The sequence below is a fragment of the Corvus cornix genome, chromosome 14, assembly GCF_000738735.6.
Source record: "Corvus cornix cornix isolate S_Up_H32 chromosome 14, ASM73873v5, whole genome shotgun sequence".
In the NCBI taxonomy this organism is placed as follows: Eukaryota; Metazoa; Chordata; class Aves; order Passeriformes; family Corvidae; genus Corvus; species Corvus cornix.
The window spans coordinates 14,889,788-14,906,815 of NC_046344.1; the positions used below are offsets into that span (position 1 = coordinate 14,889,788).

Here is a 17,028-nt window from a genome sequence, read left to right on the forward strand (position 1 = left end):
GCTCACACTGATCCCTAAAACTGCTCGTTTTTCTGGTTCTTTCCCTGCTGCTGCTTCTGGGCACACCAGAAGCCTGTCTTCAGCCTGGAGCCAGTATCATGTCAGAGTGGCACGTCCCATTAAATCCAGCTGCAATTAAAGCTCCCAATGCCTCTATTAATAGCTGCACAGCCTCGGAGCTGCAGCGGTGTGTGGCGACCTGCCAGGAGCAGGCAGCTGCCAGTGCTCAGCCCGGCAGGACTTGTTGGAAAGCCTCAGGATAAAACTGCCTCTGATGCTCCTGTTACAGCCCTGGAGCTGTGGGGCTTGGGGTTTCACAGGGATGCCCAGAGCACAAGGTGTGGGTGTCCTTAGGCTGTTTACAGTGTGGTGTGGCTGAGTGGGAAAGGAACTGACCCAGGGAATGGCTGGAGCTGGGCCAGGGCAGGGTCAGGTTGGATATCAGGGAAAGGTTCTTCCCCCAGAGGGTGCTGGGCACTGCCCAGGCTCCCCAGGGAATGGGCACGGCCCCGAGGCTGCCAGAGCTCCAGGAGCGTTTGGACAGCGCTGCCAGGGATGCCCAGGGTGGGGTTGTTGGGGTGTCTGTGCAGGGCCAGGGTTGGACTGGATGATCCCTGTGGGTCCCTTCCCACTCAGGATATTCCACGTGTGACACTGCAGTCTGACTTTTACCTTGTGTGTGTTCACACATGCACAGCACCTGAATGTCAGCAAGACACAGCCTGGGTGCTGCTCTCAAATCTTTCCCAAGAGCAGCATCCCGTAGGTACCGTTTTCTCCTTTGTGTGGCAGAACCCAGGAAGGGCACCAAAACTCCCAAGTCCCCATGTTCCATCCGCCCGGACTCCTACCGGCATTTCACTCCTCGCTTCAAGGCATCAGTGCTCCCCCAGGTGAGAGTTGTGCTGGTTACCAGGTGGAGAGGAGGCATTTTGGGGCTGGGGTAGGTGGATTTTCCAAATGGTTTCCATTTTGTTCTCTGTTGGAAAGCAATTTGGGAAATATACCCCTGGGCTGATGTTCAGTGAGAAATCCTAACGTTAATTCCCTGTTCGCCCCTACATGTAACTCTTCCCAGACTAGTAAAAAGTGAGTTGTGCTCAACTCTTTTTGTGTTGCCCAAATCTGCATACATTTTTATTCAAAAGGAGTGGAAATGGCATGTGCTATTGAGAGTGAAAGACGAGTGAGCAATGGAGTGATTCATTGTGCTCCCATATTTGCGAGCAGCTGCGTTGGCAGAGCAGGCTGGGGAAGGCAAATCCATGGAGCGTAGTGAGGAGAGACACGGCACAGCTCCTGCTCTGTTAACAAACACAGCAGGAATAAAACAGAAACTTCACTTGGCCTTTCCCTAAGCTCTGCTGCTAGTGCTGGGAGAACAGCTACATCCAGATTTCACCCCCAATCCTCTGCTCTGTCCCTCCACCTGGCAGCATTTTCCCCCCAGTTCTCTTCTTACTGAAATATCTGCATCTCAAGTCAGCCAAGCCCATGGGAACTCTTTCCCAGCGGGATTAGCAGCTGCTCCTTAGCTGGGCACTTGCTGCCAGCCTGTTTTGTGCCCCATCTGAAAGCATCTGTGCCTGGCTATGCTGGGGCAGCGTCTCTTTTGTTATGGAATATTGTTAGTCCCTTCCGTTATGGAATTGTGTGAGTATTGGCATGGATCTGTGTGGGATGTGTGTTTGAGGACACTCACTTTTTCCTCTGTGGGTGTTGATGCACCTGACCAGACCATTCTTCCAGAGCTTATTTTAAGCCAGTATCTGTTTCTCTTGCAGAGTTTCTCATCTCCTCCAGCAGGCAGTGAGGCCCTGAAGCTGAAAGCAGTGATCGGCTACAATGGGAATGGCAGAGGGAATATGGTGTGGAACCCAGATACAGGTACACTGGGAATGCTCTGGAGTGGTGGGATGTGCTGCCAGAGAAGCTGTGGCTGCCCCTGGATCCCTGGAAGTGTCCAAGGCCGGGTTGGATGAGGCTTGGAACACCCTGGGACAGTGGAAGGTGTCCCTGCCCATGGCAGGGGGTGGGATGAGATGAGCTTTAAGGTCCCTTCAACCCAACCCGTGTGTGATTCTATTCTGTGATTCTAGGGGTGTGTACTGAGTGAAGTTACGATCTTGGGTTGGGATCTTTGCGTGAACACAGGGGTTCTTTGTGTTGGTGAAATCCAGTAGCTCTTTGCTGTTGGCAATCTTTAGTTGGTGGGGCAGACTTGGGCTCCAGGTGTTGAGAGGACAGAGCAGGAGGGAAGCTCACAAAGCCCATCCTGCCTCCTTTCTCCAGCTGGAATGATGCCCAGCAGCCCTGCTTTACTCAGGTTAGGGAAAGTGAGATTTCACCCCGCTCCCAACCTGCTGCTGCTGAGCTGCGTCAAAGAGTCAGCTTTTACGTATTAATGAATCATAGAACTTTCCACGTGGGCTGTGGTGGGGGCTGTATGTGCAGCCTTTCCATGAAAACATCCCCTCTCCTCCCCCTCTTCTGCCAGGCTTCTTCGCCTACTCCTGTGGCTGCGTCATCGTGGTTGAAGACCTGCACTCGGGGTCCCAGAACCACTGGCTGGGCCATGCCGAGGAGATCTCCACACTCGCCCTCAGCCACGATGCCCAGGTAGGAGAGGCTGCTGCTGCCCCAGGCCAGGGCTTGTCCCTGTCACTTTGGAATGCCACAGCCTAAAATCCCATTTGTCTGTTCCTCCTTCTGCCTGGAGGCTATGGAAATTGTTTTGGAGTCAGCTATCTGTTGTGCTGGCTCGGTGTGCGCTGGAGAATGTCCAGAGAAGAGAGTGGAGCCAGGGAAGGGGCTGGAGCACAAGTCTAATGAGGAGCTGGGAAAGGGGCTCAGGCTGGAGCAAAGGAGGCTCAGGGGGGACCTTGTGGCTCTGCACAAGTCCCTGACAGGAGGGGGCAGCCGGGGGGGGTCGGGCTGTGCTGCCAGGGAACAGGGACAGGAGGAGAGGGAACGGCCTCAGGCTGGGCCAGGGGAGGCTCAGGTTGGACATCAGGAAGAATTTCTCCATGGGAAGGGTGGTCAGGCTTTGGAAGGGGCTGTCCAGGAGTGGTGAAGTCCCTATCCCTGAAGGTGTCCGAGGAGGGACTGGATGTGGCACTCAGTGCTCTGGGCTGGGTGACAAGGTGGGGGTCAGTCACAGGTTGGACTGGATGATCTTGGAGATCTTTTCCAGCCTCCACGAGTCTGTGATTCTGTAAAGGCCACTCTCCTCCTCTGGGTGATGCTGCCTTTCCCTCCTGCCATCGGCTGAATGGTTGTTTCTCACAGCATTCTCCATTTGCCAACCACATCGCTTTAATGTGGGACTGAAAAACCCATTAAGACTAATGAGTGTTCTCTAATTATTTACACATTGTTCTGTTAGGTTCTTGCCTCTGCCTCAGGGAAGAAGGATGGAGACTCCCACTGTCAGATCTGCATCTGGAGCACCCAGGATGGGGCCTGCACAGCAGAGCTCTTCCACCATGAGACACAAGTCCAAGCAATGGCCTTCTCCTGGGATGACAGATTCCTTGTCACCATAGGTGAGCATGCCTGTACCAGCAGCTGTGGGTGCAGGGGTGCACCCCAGAGCAGACAGCTGATGGCAGGAGGGTGCTGTGAGCACCAAACACCTGCCAGATGTGCAGCAGGCTCGTGGGTAGGAAGCTGTTCCATGGTATCCTTGGGACAGCAGGGAATGCAGCAGTTACAGCTTTCTCCTCCTGACTCACTGGTGTTTCTTAAACCCCCTGGAAATGGTTTATGGTTACTATGCAAAGGGAAAAGCCTTCTTCTGGACTTGTTATTGCTGCCTAGATGGACTTGGACAGAAGTAGCCAGGCTCCCAACTGTGAGCCTCCTGCCAGGCAGCCATGCCAGCGCAGGATGGATGCTCAAGCTGTCTGTTTTGTCCAGGCAGGGGACATTTAAAGGACAACATGCAATTAGGAAGCTCTTGTTTTGCATGAGAGGGGACCTGTGGGGCAGGCAATACGCTCGCTCCAGGCTGGTGAGGCTGCCTGTGGAAAGGAAAGCAGGCTTTGCTGGAGAGAAAGGCAGCAGTGTGCTCTTCAGGGAGCAGTGTGGGAGAGGAGCTCTCCTCCTCCAGCTCCGGTCTGGGCTGCAGGGGAGGGAAAAGCTGAAAGTCTCCACAGAGCTTGTGGAGCCTGGGAAAGGCAGCAGGAGAGCACTGTCCTCCTGAGCTCTCTGGAAGCTTGGGAATCACCGGGAGCTTGTGCCATCACTGAGGCCAATGCCTTCTGCTCCCACCCAGCTGTGGTGGCTTCCATTGAGGTCAGCTCCCACCTCAGCTGGGACCTTGGCAAAGGTGCCATCCTGTTCTTTGTTAAGACAGTGTCAGCCCTGAGTGCCCAGTGCCACTGGAAGGTTTGTGTGGGGCATTCCCCAAGGTGTGCAGCAACTCCTGAGGATGGAGAAACAGCAGGAAAACTGCTCTGCCTGTTGCAATCCCAGCCCTGGCTGCTCCAAATGACTCTGCTGCCAGGACAGGTTTGCCACAACCTCCAGTGTGAAGTACTGAGCCAGTTCTGTCTGTCCTTAACTTGGACAAGCATCTGTCATGTCATGCAGCTTGTGCTGAGCACCAAAGGAGTTGTGCCCATGCCTGGAATGGTGTTCGGGACAGTCATCTCCCAAAAGCTGGATGAGGGAGTGACACAGCTGGTGTGTGTGTGCTGTGTGGATGCTTGTGAGCATCCTGAGGCAGCAGAATTCTTCCTCCTGTCTTTCCCATTCTCCCTAGGGGACTACAGTGACCAGACCATGGCTCTGTGGAGCACCCACACCTATGAGCTCATGCTGTCCACTCGTGTCTTGGAGCCTCTCCACGACGTGGCTTTTAGCCCAGTCTCTCACCAAGACCTGGCCTGTGTGGGGAGGGGAGCTGTGATGTTCTGGCTGTTGGAGCAGCAGGGAGCTGCTGTCAGACTCAAGGTAAACCTTCCTTTTACATTTTGAGATTTATTTTCAGCATCTCTGACTTATTTTCTAAGCTCCTGGTGAGGGCTCTGTGAGAGCTGATGATTTCTCTCAGTGAGGTGATGTTGACTGTGCACAAGCAGCTTTTGGTTGTATTTGAGGCATTAACTGCAGGAATTGAGGGGAGGAGGATGGTTTTTTTTCTCCTGATGCATCTAAGCACGTTCATTCCCTTTGGCATTCCTGGTTTTTGTGCTTTGGCAGGTTCATCGAGCCCCTGCCCCGGACGTGCTGGGGCTGGTGGAGTTGACGTCTCTCTGTTACGGTGCTGACGCTCTCCTTTACAGTGGGACCAACTCAGGCCAGATCTGTGTGTGGGACACAGAGACCAATTCCTGCTTCATGACGTGGGAGGCTGATGAGGGCGAGATCGGTGGGTGCAGCATCACGGCTGTAATGGGGAACCAATTGGGAAAGAAGCCATGAGCTTGCAGACTTCCCATTTCAGCTGTGCTTGGAAAACCAGTTTGCTGTGTGGGATGCAAGATCTGTGGGGTGGCAATGGATCTGTGACCTGGTTTTCCTCAGGGTCCTGCATTTCCTGGGGGGTTCATTGAATCATAGAATCATTAAGGTTGGAAAAGGTCTCTAAGATTATCAGGACCACCATTAAACCATGTTGCTGAGCACCACATCCACAAGCCTCTTGAATCTTTCAGGGATGGTGACTCCACCACTGCTCTGGACAGCCTGTGCCAAAGCACCTCCAGACCTCTAGTCTGTCAAACAGTGTTGGGCTGTAGAACCCTCCCACTTTCCTGCCCAAATGGCTGCCAGGAGCACCCTTGGAATGATGGCTGGGAGAAATGGACACTGACAGGTGCCCTTCATCCCCAGGTGTGCTGGTATGTCGGCACAAGCGGCTAGTGAGTGGCAGCAACACGAAGCGCATCCGCCTGTGGTCCGTGGCCACCGTGCAGGAGCTGAGGCTGAAAGGGCCCGATACCAGGTAGGAGCTCGTGGCCCCTCACCTGGGAGCCCCCAGGACCTGTCTGAGAGGTGGTTTTCACAGACAGACACCACGTGCAACCACGCTGCTCCTGCTGCTCCTCATCCTTAGCTTTTCCTCTCCATCCAGTGACTGCTGGTTCTTTCTGTCTGGATCTTTTGACTGAATTTTTGCCACAGGTAGCTGAATCCTCTTAATAGTGGAAGTGGGTGTTGATCGTGCCTGAAGTTTGTGTCAGGGGTTTGTAGGAATTCCTGTAGGAGATTTAGGGAAAATACATTGCCTTTGTTTCTTCTCTCATGCTATTGCATCCCCTATTTTCTTTCTTTCTTGTAAAAAGATGGCTGAAGTGCAAATCACAGAATCATGGAGTGGTTTGGGTGGGAAGGAAGCTTCGAGCCCATCCCATTCCAACCCTCCCTGCCATGGCAGAGACACCCTCCACTGTCCCGGGCTGCTCCAAGCCCTGTCCAGCCTGACCTTGGACACTGCCAGGGATCCAGGGGCAGCCACAGCTGCTCTGGGCACCCTGTGCCAGGGCCTCCCCACCCTGCCAGGGAACAATTCCTTCCCAATATCCCATCCAGCCCTGCCCTCTGGCATTGGGAAGCCATTCCCTGTGTCCTGTCCCTCCATGCCTTGTCCCCAGTCCCTCTGCAGCTCTCCTGGAGCCCCTTTAGGCTCTGGAAGGGGCTCTGAGGTCTCCCAGGATCAACACTCCCAGCTCTCCCAGTCACTGTTCCATGGACAGGAGCCCCTCATTGAACTGGGTTCACTAGAAAGTTGGATTTAAAGCAGGCAGAGTGGCTGTTCCAATGTCTGAGCCAGTCCTTCTCCCACCCTGCCTTCCTCAAGGTCTGGCTCGGTCCTGCTGGAGCACGAGATCACCCTGGATGGGACGATTGTGAGCGCAGCCTTTGACGACTCCCTGGAGATGGGCATTGTGGGCACCACGGCAGGGACCCTGTGGTACATCAACTGGGTGGAGAGCACCAGCATCCGGCTCATCAGCGGCCACAAGAACAAGGTCAGAAGGGCTGGGCCCACTTGGAATGTTGCTGTTGCTTCAGGGTATCATTCTGCTACAGAAAAAAAGGTTCACATGGTAGGAGAGAAGGTGTTTTATGGCAACTCGCAGTGCACCTTGCCTGGTCCTACCTTTGGGGTTAGGTTTACTGTGCACAGTGCCTGGTCCTGCTGTTGGGATTGGGTTTATTGTTTCCCATGATTGGTAAGGTTGGAAAAGACCTTTAAGATCATCAAGTCCAAGTGCCAACCCAGCACCACCACCACGTTCACCATTAAACCATGTCCCCAAGTGCCACATCCACACATTTTTTTGATCACTCTTGGGTATGCTGATTCCACTGCTGCCCTGGGCAGCCTGTGCCAGTGCTTTACAACCTTTTCTGTGAAGAAATTCTTCCTAATATTCAATCTAAATCTTCCCTGGTGCAACTTGAGGCTATTTTGTCTCATCTTGTTAGCCCAAAACAAAAGCACTGCACCTTCCTTTATGCTCCATCTCATCTGGAGTCTCCCATGAGCAGAATCCTGGGAGATGAAGGGGCAGGGGAGCTGGTGTGCTCTGGGCTGTGGCACCCACAGAGCCCTGGTTTTCTGCCTTTTCCCTGGAGCAGGTGACTGAGGTGTGCTTTAGTCCCGATGAGAGTCACTGTGCCACATGCGGGGAGGACGGCAGCGTGAGGATCTGGGCTCTGGGCAGCACGGAGCTGGTGGTGCAGTTCCAGGTGCTCAACCAGGTAAGTGTTTGTGGCACATCAATCCCTTCCTCTTGGCACAGGCAAGTGTCCCCTGTGTCACCAGCTCTCTGCCAATTTCCTTGCAGAGCTGCCAATGCCTGGCCTGGAAGCCTCGTCCCGTTGGGCTGTGGCCTTGTGCCGTCGAGAGCCAGCACGTGGTGGCAGGGTACAGCGATGGCACTGTCCGTGTGTTCAGCGTTTCCAGGACAGAGATGGAGCTGAAAATGCACCCCCACACTGCTGCACTGACAGCAATTGCCTACTCCACCGATGGTGAGGCTGCCTGAGGTGGCACTGGGGACATGTGGCCTCGGGGAATGTGGCTTGGTGCTGCCTGAGTTTACCCTGACCTCCAGCTGCTCTGTGTCCTGGCCACCTGCCCAAAACCCCGGGGCCAGGGAGAGCAACAGAACTTGTCTCAGTGATCTCTGGTGCCTCTGCCAGCTGAGCACGTGGTGGGTGGGACACGGGAGTGCATTGGCTCTGGGATAGCCAAGGGCATTGGGTACAACAAACACCTTTGGTTTATGATCTGCTGTGGCTCTTCTTCAGTGTGGAGCTTTAATGGGTGTCTCTGAGACATCTCATCATACCCAGCCCTTGACTGGGATGTTGCCAGCCTTTCACATTGTTTCAGGACACTGGTATCCCATAATCTTGGACCTTTCTCCTCCAGCCTTTTTCTCCTCCTACAAGAAGTGTCCCATTCTTTTCTCTCCCCTGCCAACAGGGGAAATGATCTTATCAGGGGGCAAGGATGGCATAGTGGCTGTCAGCAGCCCTCGCACTGGAATGACCATCCATGTCCTGGCTGACCACAAGGGCTCCCCCATCACCGTTCTCCAGTGCACCAGGAAGCAGGTGAGACCTCAGGAGCAGCACAGTCCCCATGTGTCACTGCACAGCTCTGGCAGGCAGCATGGTCAGCAAGTGTGCTTTGGTGTCCCTTGCTTTGCCTCTTTGGAAATCTTCCTCCTCCCCTCCAGCAACTTCTGATCAGTTTTTCCAGGGATATATTCAGTGGAATAAAGCTCCATGTGTTGCAGGTGCAGCCCGAGTGAGGCTGTGCCTGCAGGGGGACCTTTGGTGGCAGTTGTTGACACCCTGTTGTACACAGGTGGCACATGAACTGGTGCCACAGGCTCTTGGAGAGCAGCACCCCTCAGGAGCAACCCAGGCTGTGAGCTTACAGCCCCTGTGCCCCCCAGAAAGGCTCTTTGGCAGCCTGTACCATTCCTCTGTGGAGCTGGGAAGACTTGGCTGTGCAGCAGTGGGAGGGTTTGTTTCAGCACCTCCTTTGTCCTCCTCTTTGTGGAGAGGTTTTTTCCTTTGCACAGCAGAAATGAGAATTATTTTCCCTAAGATCTCAGGCTTTAAGATCATCCACACTGCAAGGATGTGTTTCCTGGTAATTTAAGACTGAGGAAATCCTTCTTGATTCTAGGTGGAGGACGTTTTTAGGGGGCACATGGTATTGGAAACAACTCCCCCAGGAGATGTGCAGATCCAGAGAGGTTCCCAGGGAAGGGAACTGTGTCATTCAGAGCAGGGTTTGGGTTGGAAGTGACCTTAAAAATCATCAATTTCCAGCCCCCTGCAATGGGCAGGGACACCTCCCACTATCCTAGGTTGCTCCAAGCCCCATCCAGCCTGGCTTTGGACACTTCCAGGGATCCAGGGGCAGCCACAAACAGAGGTTAATCCTGGCTTTGATCCCCTAAGCACAAGCCCCATGTTCCCATGAGCTCCTGTCCCACTCTTCACTGTCCCCTTCCTTCAAAGCCTCTGTGCCCCCAGAGTGACAGGGTTGTGTTTGTGCTCCACAGTACCACGACTTCGGGGTGGAAGGAGGGGAGCTCTGGCTGGCCACCAGCTCCGACCGCCGGGTCAGCGTCTGGGGCTCCGACTGGCTCCAGGACAAGTGTGAGCTCCTCGACTGGCTCAGCTTCCCAGCTCCTGCTGGCCCCGAGGTGAGCGTGGCACCTGCCAGGCCCTGCCTGCTCCTGGTATGAGGCTGGACACGAGCAGAGATGGAGGAGGGAGGCACAGGGCTCGGAGAGAGTGAGGGTGTGCTTAGGAAAGGCATCTCTGCTAGTCCTGTTCACAGAGTACCTTGTCAATGCACCTTCTTGGGTGTGCAAAGAGACTGTAGCAGTGCCAGACTGCCCTGGAGCACTGACTTTTAAGCATGAGGAGCCCTAAACTGCACCTGCAAAGAGCTGACAGCCCTGTGCCAGCAAAGCAGAGCCCAGGAAGCAGTGAGCACGGTGTGCAGGAGGGGAGAGCTAATTATGAGCGTACTGCTAATTCTGACACTCCCGAGGAGCGTGAATATTCCGAGCCAGGAGAGTGGTGGAGGCTTCCCAGAGCCAAGTACTCAGCCCTGTGTGTCCCTGCTGCTTGGCAGAAGCCTCTGGCTCCAGCCCAGGGGTAAGGTTTGGGCAGCAGAACACCTGCTAGAAAAGCAGGAGGATCTGTGTTGGAGAGGATGGAGATGGTCCCTGGTCCTGGTGACATTGGCAGGCAGAAGGGAGCTGGGTGTTTTTGGGGGGCAAGAGGCAGTGCCTCAGCCTGCTCCATACAGCAGCTGGGTTCTGTCAATATTTCTTCTGTTTATTTCCAAAAAGATGGATTTCTTCTGGAAAGAAATTCACCACAGCTCTCCCTACAGCGTGAAGGTTTGATCTTGCATGCACTACTCAAGATCTGCCTTCTGGGCCCTGTTTTCTTGTGCTAAACTGATCCATAACCAATTCCCAGCTTCAAGCCCATGCAGCAATAGTATCTCAGTGGGAATTCAACCCGTTAGACCCACATGTGACCTGCTCCTACAACACTAAACCATTTGCTTCAGGTTTCCATGGCAGGATGTGGTTGTTCCTTGCTTTCCCTGAGCCTGTCTGAGATGGGAATGCAAGAGGGAGGAAGCAGCCTCCACCATGCTAATGTCACACTGGTCAAACACTCACAGCCCTGGTATCTCCCTCTGCTCTCCTTTTAGCTCTCATTGGTTGAAATAAGAGAATCCAGCCTCAGTTTTGTTGCCTTTGGTTTCCCCCACCAGGGTCTCGACAGCCTCCCACCCAGCCTGGCTGCGTTCTGCCCCTGGGAACACGGTGTCCTGGTCTACGTTGGCTTTGGGATGCAGGAGGAAGCTTTGTTCTACAGCCTCAGGAAGAAACAGGTACCTGTCCCCTGCCACAGGCAGTGGGGGCTGGCAGTGCTGCCCTGTGTGTTACCCTCAGTCACGGCGGTGGGGTGGGCTCAGGCAGCTGCTCAGGGAACAGATTTTCATCTTGGAAACTCTGGAGTCTGGCCCAGGTGAGCAGCAGAGTCCTGCCCCTGCCTCAGGCTGCAGCCAGGCAGGCAGCCAGTCCCTGATCCCACTGGAGGGGAAGGCGGCTGCTTCCAGGAGCATTAACACACTCCCCATTGTCTCCTGGATGCCTGGGGCAGCTCTCTGAGCTGAGCACCCTCAGCCTCCCCATTACCTTCCTTAGGGCTGCGGCTGCCCAGCTCTGGGCGCTGCCTTCCCCCTCTGAGCTGTCGGTGTTTCTCTTGCTGGGCTGCAGGTGCTCAGGAAGATCTCGCTGCCAGCCTTTGCCACGTCCCTCAGCCTGTCCCCAGCCGCACCTTTCATGGCCATCGGCTTCGGTGGTGAGTGCTGGGGGTGCCTGGGCCCCTCCTTCTTCTGCCAGAGGGGAAACAAATGTCCTTATTCCTCGAAACAAGAGACATGTCCTTAAACCTGGGAGCTACAGTCCAGGGCAAGGAGAAACCTCCAGGAGACTGCTGGGTCAGAAATGAGATGTGTGAGCTCAATCCTGCTTGTCCATGGGCAGGGTTTGTCACTGGAATGACTTCCCGGGGTTCTGGGCTGTCTCCATCTCTGTGGCTGTGTGAGCTGCAGCCTCTGAGGCAGCACGGACCTTCCCACAGCGTGGGGACAGGCAGGATCCTGCTCGGGCAAGGGCACCTCACTCCTGCAGCAGTGTGGATCTGCCTGTCCTGTGTCACTCAGCTCAGTGACACAACTTGCAGCTCAGCAGCGGGGAGAGAGCCTGGGGAGTGACTGGGAATGGTGCTTCTGGCAGGGAAAAGACATGGAGAGGGGCTGGGGTGACTGGAAACAGGGCTTCTGGCTGGGAAAAGACATGGAGAGAGTCTGAGGGTGAGGGGGGAATGGTGGTTCTGGCAGGGACAAAACAGGGATTGGGCTTGGAGGTGACTGGGAATGGTGCTCCTGCCTGGGAAATGACATGGAGATGGTCGGAGGGTGACTGGGAATGGTGTTTCTGGCTAGAACAAGACATGAAAAGGGGGCAGGGGGTGACCAGGAGCGGTGCTTCTGGCAGGGACTAGAGATGGAGAAGGGCTGTGAGTGACAGGGACGGGTGGTTGTGTTAGGGACAAGCCCCGAGGAGCGGGTCTGGAGGGTGATGGAGGTCAGTCAGAGCCTGCCGGCCCGGCCCTGAGCCGCTCCTCTCCGCAGACCGGCTGCTGCGGCTGCAGCCCTGCCCGGCCGGGACCCGCAGGACTACGCCGGCCATGACGACACCGTGCACCTCTGTCGCTTCGCGCCCTCCGGCCGCCGCCTCCTCACGGCCTCCCACAGCGCCGTCCTCGTGTGGGAGCTCACGGGCGCCTGAAGCCCGGCGGGCCCCGGACCAGCGACGCTTCTCCAGCGGGGCCCGCTCCGGGAGAGGCCCCGGCTCCGGCCGCGCCCAGGCCCAAACCACCGCCCCCACGGCTGCAGGGGTTGGCGGCGGCGGCGGCTGGCCCGCCTGCGGCCCCGCCCGGCCCTGGAATGTGTTTCACGGCCCCGTTCGCCGTTTGTTGTCGTTAAACGTTTTGTTTTCGTTAATAAACCATCGAAAGACGAGCCCTGGAGGTCTGGGTGTGCTTGCCCCGCTAGGGGCGCCGCGCTGCCCTGCGCCGCTCTGCGCCGCCGCTCGGTGGTGCGGCCGGAAGTGGGGGGGGACGGGGGGGCCGGGGAGGCGGCGGCGCCGCCGCCATGAAACGGGACGTGCGGATCCTCCTGCTCGGGGAGGGTGAGGGGCACGGGGGGCACGGGGCCGGGGGAGCATCCTCCAGCCCGGGAAGGGGCAGGGGCACGGGGGGCCCCGGGGGAGAGGGTTCTCCTGCAAGAGCGGGGCGAGGGCGGACGGGGGCCCAGGTGGGACCCCCGTCACTGGCAGGACCAGGGGAGCCACCAGGCCCGCCCGTGGCCCCGAGCCCCGTGGGTGTCATTGTCACCAGCTCCGGCTCCGGTCGTGACTCCCGCCTGCCGCTGTCCCCCTCAAGCTCTGCCGTGCCTGTGCCATTGTCAACGTCCTCCCTTTATTTCCTAGCCCAGGTGGGGAAGACGTCCCTGATCATGGCTCTGGTGGGAGAGGAGTTTCCTGAAGAGGTGAGTGGGGAGGGGGCGCGCACACCCCGACCGCGGGCCCCCTCGCTGGGTGGGACAGCTCTGTCCCCAGTGTCCCCGGCTGGAGATGGGGGTGTCTGGGAGGTGCTCACAGCTCCTGGGGCTGTGACAGCCGCACAGCTGGTTCAGGTGAGGTCAGTGAGGACCACACGGAGCTCCAGCTGAGGTGGTGTTTTCCTCAGTTTGTGCTCTGGTCCCGACTTGGGAGCTGATGCTGACTTGCGGCTCTCTCTGCCCTGAGGAGGGTGTTGGTACCTCCCAGGGCCCCACTTGCTGCTGCTGGGGGTCTCTGTCACCGGCACAGCAGGGCTGGCACCACCACAGAGCCCTTGGAAGGGGCTGGGCCACATTCCCTGATGGATTTGGTGCTCTGAGCCAGGCCAGCTGTGAGCAGCAGCCTCCAGCCTGCCTGTGCCCCTTGACAGCCTGCTGTCCCAGCGGTTTGGATAGGGAAATGAGATCAGTCTGTCCAGGCACATTTTCCCTGTGCCATCAGATGTTTGTCCCACTGCCCATGGTGTGCTGGGCAGCATCAGCTCAGGGGTTCAGGGAGACCTGCCCTGCATCCCTTCCCTGCTTCCAGCCCAGACAATCAGCTCGGTGTTGCTCCCAGAGGAGCCCAGGGAACCAGGGAGTGCCCAGGGCTTATCTCCAGCGGGATCAGGAGCTTTGGTTGAGGGAGGCAGGTGGAAGTTTCACCTCGGGGACACTGCCTATGCGAGGGCTGGAGTGCAGGGCGTGCTGCAGCCTGGTGGGCCAAGAGTGATCCGTGATCCACAGCTCATCCCGCCCTGGCAGTGGCCACGTTGGGATCTGAAGTCCCTTGTCACCTGTCCTGGCTGCCTGTGGCTGGATGGGCTGTGCTGGCTTTGCAGGTGCCCCCCCGGGCAGAGGAGATCACGATCCCGGCCGATGTCACCCCTGAGAAGGTCCCCACGCACATAGTGGACTACTCAGGTAGGGCCCTGTCCTGTCTGGCTTCTCCCCTTCCCTGCCTGCCTGAGGGGATTGGGAAGGGGTGCCCCTGCCTGGGCAGGTGGTGATGCCTTCATTCCCCTTCTAGAGTCGGAGCAGACGGAGGAGGAGCTGCAGGAGGAGATCGCCAAGGTGAGCAGGGCTGGCCGGGATGGGGACAGGAGGTTGCAGTCCCCGAGGGACACGTGGCTGCTCCCCTCCCCTCCCCGTTAGCCACCCCGAGAGGCACAGACAGTTGGTTATCCACGGATTAATGCTCTTGGTTTGTTTAGAGGCTTGTTTAATCCTGCTCTGTCTTGTAAGCTGTTGTGTGTGGCTTGTCCAAGCCCTCCGGGGAGCCTCCAGAAGGAGAGCGGCGGGGGGCAGCTCGCTGCCCACGGGAGGCGGAGGAGGCTGCGGAGCAGATGTTGTGCTCTCAGCCTTGGGATGGTCCCCGTGGACTCAGAAGAGGGAGAAGCAGTTGCTGGGTTTGGGCAAGAGCCCTGCTCCCTGCATTAGATCCCTCTGGCTGCCTGATGAAGCAGTGGCATAGAGGAGTTAATTTGGGAGCTGGAGCCCCTGGCGAGCGCTGGGCAGGGAGGGATGAGGGAGCCCTCGGAGCAGCCGTGGAGGAATAATTAAGTTGTCTGGCTGGGGTGGACCCAGCTGCTCTTTGCCCTGGGATTAGCCTTGACTCTGCACACATGAGGACCTTTTAATTATAGATAATAAAACCATCTCTCTCACGTGAGCAAAGCTATTTAATCTCCCAACCCTGGTGGCTAACGGCCGAGGAGGTGGGCACGGGGGTCCTGCTCCCTCCACCCAGACAGCAGGCGTACACAGAGGCTTTAAATGGCTCCAGGAAATCCTGCCTAAACCCTTGTGTGTCCTCAGGATTAGCATTAAACTCTCTCCTGAAAGGACCAGTGATCCCTCCTGTCTGCTTCCTATAAAGCCTCAGTGCCAGCCCTGTCTGCACGGGGTCAGGAGGGGAGGAGGGCCGGGACACGGGTGGTGTGGGGGGGGATCTGGGCTGGTGGGCATGGGAGCAGCAGCTCCTGAGGCAGAGGAGCTGCTCCCGGCAGCTTGTGGGCTCGTGCTGAGGGTGGCCCAGTCGGGGGCTGTGTACGTGTCTGCGCTCACGTGCGCTCGGCCGCTGCCTTTCCCTGGCTGCTCAGCCGGCATTCCCTGCTCCCCCGGCATTCCCTGCTGCCATTCCCGGCTGCCACAAGTGTGGCAGGGACCCCCTTCACCACCTCCTCGTGCTTCTCTTGCAGGCCAACGTGGTCTGCGTGGTGTACGATGTCACCAAGGAGGCCACGATTGACAAGGTAATGGGTCCCCACCGTGGCCCCGCTCCGGCAGCAGGGCCACAGAGGGTTCCCAGTGCTGGGGTTTCTGTGCTGCCCTGTGGTGCAGGCACGTACTGATGGCCCCCAGCCCTGTGAGGGATTTTGGGTCTGAGAGCCCTGCAAGCAGAGGCTGAGCCGTGCCCAAGCTTGCTCCCTCACAACAGGACAACAGGCTTGTTGCATCCTGGTGCTGGCATCCAGCGCCCCTGGGCCTGCTCTGCCTGCTGGTGTGAGGGAATGGCAGGGAGCAGATGGCTGCAGGGCCCTGTTCCTGCCTGCCTTGGGGCTGCCTGTCCCTCCCCAGGCTGTGCTGACAGCCCTTTCCCTCTGCTCACCTTCCAGATTCGCACAAAGTGGATCCCCATGGTGAACGGGGGACTTGAAAAGGGATCCAGGTACCATGTGGAGTGTGATCTGTGGGTGCAGAATTGGGGGGTTCTGGGGGCTGGGGGGTGCCCACCACCCTCACCTCCTTCTGAGGGTACTGAGAGCAAACCAGCTTTGTGTGTTGATCCAGGCTGGGTTGGATGGGACTTGGAGCCCTGGTGTGATGGAGGTGTCCCTGCCCATGGCAGGGGGTGGGACAAGATGAACTTTAAGGTTCCTCCCAACCCAAACCATTCCAGGATAGTGGTTTGTGGCCAGATCACCTAGAGCAGAAGGACATGGGGACTTTTCTCTGCCAGAGATCCAGCTGAGGCAGGGGGTCACTGAGGGAAGATCCTTCTCCCCCCCTTGATCTCTTCTCAGATAGACAGGGAGGGCAGGCTGCCAGGGGAATCTGGGAGCACAGGAGCTTCAGGCTGTGTGTGGATCACTTGGGCAGAAGGCTGCTGTGCTGGATTAAAGGCTCCTGAACATATTGTTGCTGGGTGAAAGCATAAGCAGGATCGGGCAGTCTGCTTCTCCAGATGGATGCTCCCAGCTGTGGGAAGCAGGAAAGCTGCTCTGGACCTTGCAGAGGACGATTGGGGCCTCCCTGGCCTGCCCATGGGAGCACCAAAGGCTGGGACAGTGCTGGGACCAAGAGAGGGGTGACCTCACTTGAGCTCTGTGTCTTTCCTAGAATCCCCATTATTTTAGTGGGAAACAAGTCTGACCTGCAGGTGGGCAGCTCCATGGAGGTCATCCTGCCCATCATGAACCAGTTCTCGGAGATTGAGACCTGCGTGGAGGTGAGGGAGCTGGAGGGGGCGTGCAGAGCCTCCCTGAGGGGTTGGAATACTGGTCTGGAGGGAGTCAGGGAGCCTCTGTGCTCATGGAGAGCTGCCCTGATGATGTTGCTCTGCACAAGTCCCTGTGCCCAGGGCTTGAGGGCCTGTGCTTCGGGCTTTCTGTCCTGTGCCCCTTGCAGGGAGCAGCTTTCTGTGTCTGCCCTCTGTGGCTCTCTAGCTGGAACTGCTGTTGGAGCTCCACACACGCCCTGTTGGCTCTGGGGCTGCGGAATGGGCGCAGCAAAGCCAGAGCAAAACCCGGGAGATTTTCCCTTTTGATTTTTCCTCATGGTGGACAAAAGTTGCTCTGTGCTTTGAGGCACAGCTAGTCTGGCTCAGGGAGATTGTATCATCCTCCTCCTGC

General features: G+C 57.2%; 1 protein-coding gene across 3 annotated transcripts in view; it reads left to right on the forward strand.

Annotated features, from left to right (window-relative positions):
- The window catches only part of LOC104684936 (mitochondrial Rho GTPase 2), a 45,113-nt gene that overhangs the window by 19,060 nt on the left and 9,025 nt on the right, over positions 1–17,028 (forward strand). The window contains exons 27-46 of one of the 3 annotated variants that reach the window (XM_039560162.1): positions 793–893; positions 1,785–1,887; positions 2,498–2,619; positions 3,386–3,545; positions 4,766–4,956; positions 5,206–5,374; positions 5,839–5,950; positions 6,806–6,977; positions 7,591–7,713; positions 7,800–7,986; positions 8,444–8,574; positions 9,540–9,683; positions 10,778–10,897; positions 11,286–11,370; positions 13,065–13,123; positions 14,017–14,098; positions 14,205–14,248; positions 15,376–15,429; positions 15,793–15,845; positions 16,517–16,625. In XM_039560162.1, coding sequence (XP_039416096.1) covers positions 793–893; positions 1,785–1,887; positions 2,498–2,619; positions 3,386–3,545; positions 4,766–4,956; positions 5,206–5,374; positions 5,839–5,950; positions 6,806–6,977; positions 7,591–7,713; positions 7,800–7,986; positions 8,444–8,574; positions 9,540–9,683; positions 10,778–10,897; positions 11,286–11,370; positions 13,065–13,123; positions 14,017–14,098; positions 14,205–14,248; positions 15,376–15,429; positions 15,793–15,845; positions 16,517–16,625 — 2,321 coding nt within the window. Of the gene's footprint in view, positions 1–792; positions 894–1,784; positions 1,888–2,497; positions 2,620–3,385; positions 3,546–4,765; positions 4,957–5,205; positions 5,375–5,838; positions 5,951–6,805; positions 6,978–7,590; positions 7,714–7,799; positions 7,987–8,443; positions 8,575–9,539; positions 9,684–10,777; positions 10,898–11,285; positions 11,371–12,690; positions 12,765–13,064; positions 13,124–14,016; positions 14,099–14,204; positions 14,249–15,375; positions 15,430–15,792; positions 15,846–16,516; positions 16,626–17,028 lie in introns of those variants that run through there. The other 2 variants (XM_039560159.1, XM_039560160.1) reach the window with 2 other exon arrangements.